The sequence below is a fragment of the Alexandromys fortis genome, unplaced genomic scaffold, assembly GCF_014885135.2.
Source record: "Alexandromys fortis isolate MF-2015 unplaced genomic scaffold, M_Fortis_MF-2015_v1.1 scaffold_264, whole genome shotgun sequence".
NCBI lineage: Eukaryota > Metazoa > Chordata > Mammalia > Rodentia > Cricetidae > Alexandromys > Alexandromys fortis.
Window position 1 is genome coordinate 1,019,911 of NW_026068140.1, and position 6,751 is coordinate 1,026,661.

Sequence of the window (6,751 nt, forward strand, 5' to 3'; positions counted from 1 at the left end):
CATGTATGTGTGTGCATGTGTGTGTGCATGTGTGTGTGCTGCTTTCCTACTACTTCAAGGGGAGGCCAGGCAGCTTCAGTCCTACCTCAAATATTTAGCTACCCTTCCACAGCGTCCCAGCCTTCCCTTGCCTCTCCTGGGCTTCTGTCTAGGTTTATTTCCTTCTCTCAGGGACCTGCAAAACCCGCTGTGTGTGTGTGTGTGTGTGTGTGTGTGTGTGTGTGTGTGTGTGTGTGAACCACGAACAAAACAGACAAGAGACGTCCAGGGAGAGCCTGCCAGAGGCCAGGCGTTGTAAGCGGGACTGGGTTCCAGGCTGCACCCGCCCCCTCTTGCTCCACCAAAGCAAGCTCAGTCTGGGGCTAGCACGCGTGTCCTGATTCCTAGAAGAAGGAGAGAGCTTGCTCTCTCAGAAGAAGTCTCTTCTTTTTCATTCTCCGATTCTGGAACCAAATCTTGACCTGCTGGTCACTAAGATTCAAGCGGTCCGAGAGTTCCCTCCGACGCTGTCGTGTGATGAACTCGTTGACCAGAAACTCGCCCTCCAGCTCCGCCAGCTGCAACTTCGAATACGGCTTACGCTTCTTTCGCGAGCGGCTGTGGATCGGGTACCAGGGCGCGCCTGGGTGGAGATGAACCGCAGGGTTGGCCAGAGGATCAGGAGTGACTAACTCAGTGGCCTGGGCCCTTTCCCAGACCCTTTCTCCCTGGCCCCACACCCGGACCAGATCATTCCTTTCCCTTCTCATCCCTAGGCATGCTGAAACCCAGACTATCCTCAGCAATCTTCATAAGCTCCCAGCTTTCACTCTATGCCTCAACCATACTTCCCACAGTAGTAGCCACAGCTTTTCAATAGCTCCTTACTTCTTCCAAAATCTCTTCTCCCTTCTCTTCTTCCATTATTATTGTTGTTATTATTTAATTTTCCTGGCCTGGTCAGGGACTACCAGATCCCCATCAGTTAGAAAAGACCTGGACAAGCAGTAAGGAATAAATTATGTTGGTTGTGTTTCTTAAAATAAGAAATGTGGGTAGTGGAGGCTATAGGAAAGAGAGTGGAAGGCGCCCTGGAAAATGTAATCTCCTCCACCTCTATACCCACCCTCCCCCGCGCCCCCGCCCGGCTTGGGGAAGTCCGGATCAGGATCCCTGGTCTCTGGAACTCCAGACACCTACAGCCACTGGGAGGGAAAAGAAATCTCTCTTGTTATTTTATGGGGATATTTACATGTTTATAGGGTCCCCCTTCTTTTAAAAGAAGCTCTAGCTCACCACACCTTCTGTCACCCCAGGCAGCCCCAGCTCAGGTCTCCCCGGCCCACACTGGCCTTACGTCCTGTCAGAGGAAGCCGCACAAGTGGGCTGGGTCCTTACCGCTGGCTGAGAGCCCGCCGCCTGGGTTCAACGGCGATACCAGAGGGCCAGGGTCGCCCGCGCTAGCTCCCTTGTTGCCCTCGTTGAGTAGGGACGAACTGGAGTCAGATTCCAGTGACTGGCACGAGGGTGGGTCGTGAGGGGGTCCCGTGCCGGCATCACCGCCGCCGCTGCCCGTCGGGTAGTCGTACTTGAAGCCAAGCGCAGGCGGCCCCGACGGCTCCAGCTGCAGCAGGGCTGCTCCGGGCCCGGTTCCGGGTTCGCGCGCGCGCTCTTCCCGCTTTAGGCTCCCGCCGCCGCCCTCAGCGCACGGCTCGCGGTAGTACCCCTTGCTATCCTCCACGCGAGCCAGCTCGCACGTGCGGCCGAAAGGAGGGTTGAGAGACACCGGGCTCCCGAGATAGGGCTGCGGGTAGCCATTGCATGGCTCGGCCGACGGCCAGGGCAGCGAACACACGTTGTCGCGGCGTGGGTAGGACAGCGAAGGCAGCCCCGGGAGTTGAGCCCCTGACGCGCGGAAGTTGGGAAAGTAAAAGGTGTCTCCCGTGTGGATATTCACCAGCGGCCCCACAAACCCAGGATTCAGGAGATTATGCTCGCCCATTTCCGCGGGGCCGACCGGCAGCTTCTACTTTATTGCTATCTGACATTAAACATAGTTAAACCTGCACCAGCCACCCATTGGCCGCCTTACTCACGTGGGCGCTACAGCAGGGGGAGGGGTGGGGACAACCGACCCCCCCCACATTCCACGCACTAACTCCAACTTCTCCCTTCCCCAATCCTGGGGGCTGGAGGGGGGAGGAGAATGGCAGAAGCAGATTTATTCGTTGGATTATCTTTTTTTTTTTAATCACATAAAACCTTAACGCCAGACAAGGGCCAAACCCAAAAAAGCTGCACCAAAAATATCCACACATACACACCTCTGCACCCTGCAACCCCCCACCATGTATTATCTTATCAACAACAGCTGGCCGAGCACAACCCGCCCCTCTTTAATTAGCTCCTTTATTAACTAAAACCGTTGTAATTTACAATATCTTCCTAATAAATTACTATTAGATATTGTGTCATATAAAGTTTACTGGCTGTTTAAGGAGACGGATGAGCCCTTTGGCTCAGGGTTTATTTACAGTAGAGGCGAAGTGGGGGTGAGAACAGGTTTCCCTGCGGTTATCTCAGCCCTGCGTGCCTCTCCGTTGCCTTTTTCTTTCTAGGATATAAAGAGCTGTTTGGGGTTCTCTCACACAAGAAAGTTTAGGGGTGATTGATAATGCCATCTTTTCTGTAACCCTAAGCCCAGCCTGGGGCCACCTTAGCCTCCACTCACCGGAAGAAGAAGAAAGCAACGACAGAGAGAAGAAAAGTGTTGAGCTCAGAATGAACCCGGTTGCCTGCTCTGGAAAGTCTGGGGGAGACACTTGAACTACTTTTTGGGTGTGACTTCTAGGGACTGAGAAGCTTCTAGAAGTCTCCTGGTCTTTGTGACAGGAGGCTGTCCACACTCAGCAGAAAGTGCAAGGCTTGAAAGATTGCATGTTCCTACAGCAAAGGAGATCACCCTACAACCTGCAGGCTGGCTTCTGGGGCCATTCCGGAGCAGCGCAGAGAGGCCAGGTTGCCTACTGAGGTGACACAAGAGTGAGGGAAAATCGCGGAGAAGCGTCCTGTTGGGGATTCAAAACTCTATCTATGGAAGGCTGAGAAGCTAGTGCTGGTTGATGATAATGAACATCCTCAAGTCCACATCGGGATTTCAACTGAGGCACCGAACAGCTCATTAAGAGGGAAAAAAATTCAAATCATTTTATTAGAGTTACAGCAGAGAAACTCCCATCTCTGATTATTTTGAGCTTCAGTTGTTCAAGGTTGAATAAATAGTTTGAAAACGGATACATGTTAAATAGATCAGGGTGATGATTTTTAGAGAACTGGACACACACACAGAGAAAGAGAGAAAGAGAGAGAGAGAGAGAGAGAGAGAGAGAGAGAGAGAGAGAGAGAGAATGAATATGAAGGAATGTAGATGAAAGTGCAATGTGAAATATCTGGGAATTAGCCAAAGCTACAAAACGCAGACCGAATTGCAGATGAGTCTCATCTCCCTCTTTTCTCTCCAACCCCTCTCTTCTGTACAGGACGCGGCAGAAAGAAACGAAGATTCTTCGAATTCCACTGTTCCCGGAGCGATTTCATATCCCAAACCATAGCTGCACACTCCGAAAGAAATGTGTCCCCGCGGGCGCCGCCCTGCCCCGCGCAGCTAGGAGCCCGCAGCTTGGCGCCCGCCCCTCGCCCCGCTTAGCCGGTTTTCCTGGCAGCCTGCTTGGCCCCACCCGTCCCCAGGAGCCCGCCCAGCGCCTGGTCCACAAGCTGGAAGCACCGAGGTCCAGGGGGTGGGATGCCAGTCTCTGCAGTCAACCTTCACTGGGCACCAGAAAGAGACCCGGCTTGCCGTGGTCTTTTTCGTGCGTAATTGATTAAGGGGCCGGAAGTCTATCCCTCAGCCCTAGCTCTAGTGTCACGACATCCCCGAATTTCATTTATTTCTCCGTTTTATAGATTCATTGCGAATGAACATCTAGTTTAAAAAAATTATCTGAGGGTCATTTTGGTCATAAAGATAAAGGAGATGTGATCTCAATATTACGGATTTCAATTAGAACACCACGTTTGTGGCAGCGTGGTCTCCGCCCCGCTCTCTCCAGGCCTCGGCTCTCTGCCGCTATTGTTGGAGTGAGGGATGCGGAGCTGGCTTTGCCACTAGCCTTTGTTGGGTGGAGTCTTCTCCCTATTCTAGTTTCCCTTCGAACAATGCCCATCTCCATGGAAAGGGACCTCAGGAGGAAGGTCTCAGCTTCTCCCCATCTTTCCACAGATTAAAAAAAAGAAGAAGAAGAAGAAGAAGAAGAAAGAAAAAAATCTCAGGCCAAGAGCTTTTCTCGCTGTCCTCCTGGGTCACACTGCAGAGCACTTCAGCGCTGGCCACAGGGCGGCAGATGCAACGCCAGTGAAAATAAGAATGGGATGAGAGGGGTTCCTTCTTCAGAGATGCATTTCTCCCAGCATGATTCGACCCTGACAAAACCATTTCCTCCGTGTTTCAGACTTGGCACAGCCCCACGCACAAAACCCTCTTTCTTCCGACCGACCAATGCATGCTAATTTATATCAAATTGACGACCGTCCTCAGCAAAATCCCTGTTCCCAGAATTCTACTCTCCAAGACTCCGTAAATATAGGGGGTTTCCGGGCCCGCTGAGGACCCTGGCGATCTAAGCGTTCAGTTTCACTAAGCATCACGGTAGCTCTCCGTACGTCTCCAGGTGACCTAGCAGCACGCACAGCTTAGCCGCCCAGTTTCTGAACCGGGGTAGGACAAAAACACTACCTGGATCCCCAGGCCCAGCGGGAGGCTAGGGTGCAGAGCTTCAACTCTAAATCCAGCTCATCAAGAGCTGTTCCCCAAGAGCCCACTGATGCCAAGTGAGTGGGTTATGGCATTCTAAGGCTTTCGGTAGCTGGTAGTTGCGTTTAGTCTGGTTTAATCCGCCCTCACTCTGCTGCCCACGCACGAAATCATCACCATAAGTCAACAGCAGAACAACTGATGCTTCCAAACTCTTCCTTACCTTCATCAAATCACAGGGCTCAGAGGGGTTACATGTCTGCTAGGCCACTAGCTTCCATCAAAGCTGGCCAGACTCAACCCCGCTCTGTTCATTAATTCAGGGGTTAACTAAAACTGAAGGTAAAGATATAGCACTACAGGAAAGGCTTGGAGCAAATCAGGAGAGTTGTCTCTCATAGAGGGGCTCATGATGGGGGCTCATGATGGGTCTCCTGAAGAACCAGGAAAGGCAGCAGGCTGTCCCTCGACCTCCTCATACCTTCTCTGGGCCTCCCTCCCACTTACATACTCGCCTCCACTACTGTGGGGGTAGGCAGAAGTTAACTATAAAATCTCCTCAGCCTCTAGTGGCCCAGGCAAAGTGATTGTGATGAAGCTGCAGTTGGGCTCTTCTGTTAATCCTAAACTGAGAATTATTTGGTTCGATTTTGCGCTTTCTTTTTGGTGAGCTGAGGCGACAGAAACCGGTTCAAGGTCACTGCCTAGTTTGGAGAAAGGGGCTGACAGCATATGCAAATGAGGCAGGGCCCTGCCCCTGTAGGGATTTAAGTACAAGCTTGACTAAAGGAGAAGAAAAATGATGGCTTGGAGGGGCTCTCTTCACTCCCTGCCCCGCTATGTCATCCCTTTGGGACTATTCAGGATTGGGATGGACCTTTTTCACATTCAGATAAGACTACGGGATAGGGTAGAGGGAGGGCTCTCCCTCGCTCTTAATTGGACTCTTCACTGGTTCCTCTAGGGGATGGAGTCCATCTGGCCTCCATCATTCCTGCAAGTACCCTAAACCAAAGCATCAAATTGGGAGATCGCCTGCTCGGTGCTGTTTTGCTTTCTAGGGATCTGCGGCTTGGACTAACCCTGGAAGCTGGAGCAGGGTAGGCATTCAAGCTCAGGCTCCTCTCAGTACCCTCCCATCCAAACTTCCCAGCTCACTTTTCGCTTTTCACTCAGAAAACCGGGAGGTTGAGAGCCCTGGTAGTGGACACTTGGGGGACTCCCCATCATGAGCCCCTCTATGAGAGACAACTTCTGATTTGCTCCAAGCCTTTCCTGCAGTGCTAACAGTCAAATAGACTGTCGACTCTGACATTTTCCCCCTCCACCAGCAGAGGAGCTCCTCGCCTAGTGAATTAGTGAGTGTCAGAAAAGGTGTGGGGACCAAGTTAAAAAAAAATCAAAAGCAAAAAACACGCCTATAAATGCCACACCCACTGCTGCTGTAGCCAGGGGAGAGCCCCGGGCCTGGTCTCATGCACTCAAAGCTGGGCTAGGGAGGCCGCGAGAGAACTACTCCTTGTACCCTCATTCCTCAGCCTGGCTCTTTGTCCGTGAGAGTGCCCATTGCTTAGGCCCAGCCCTGGAGAGGACAGATATGCTTAGGATCTGCCAGATGCAGCCCCTCAGCTGTTTCCAAAAACTCAGCTTCTATGCTCCTAGAGAGTGTCAGTTTCAGGTTGGAGCAGTAAGCTCAGGAGATTGTTGGGGTGAGAGAATGTTGTTACCACCCCCAAATACACATACTGGCTGGGCTGGGAACGCAGAGGTCCACTTACCTTTGGAGACGGAGGAGACTCGGAAGGGCGAGGGGTAGGGGTTATCAGCCTCTAGAAACCTTCTGGAACCCCCCACCCACCCACCCACCGCGGCCCACGGGCTCCGCCAAGGTATCTGAGGGGCGGGGCGCCAGAGGCGGAGGGAGCAGTCAGCGGCAGGCGACCAGGAGCTGAGTTACCAGAG

General features: G+C 52.5%; 1 protein-coding gene across 1 annotated transcript; it reads right to left on the minus strand.

The window, feature by feature from the left end:
• Positions 1-383: 383 nt before the first annotated feature.
• Positions 384-1,981, minus strand: Hoxc12 (homeobox C12). Its single transcript, XM_050126623.1, has 2 exons — positions 1,378-1,981; positions 384-622 (listed from the first exon to the last, which is right to left on the minus strand). The coding sequence occupies exons 1-2, from the start codon at positions 1,979-1,981 to the stop codon at positions 384-386; spliced, it is 843 nt and encodes a 280-aa protein (XP_049982580.1).
• Between the last annotated feature and the right edge of the window lie 4,770 nt (positions 1,982-6,751).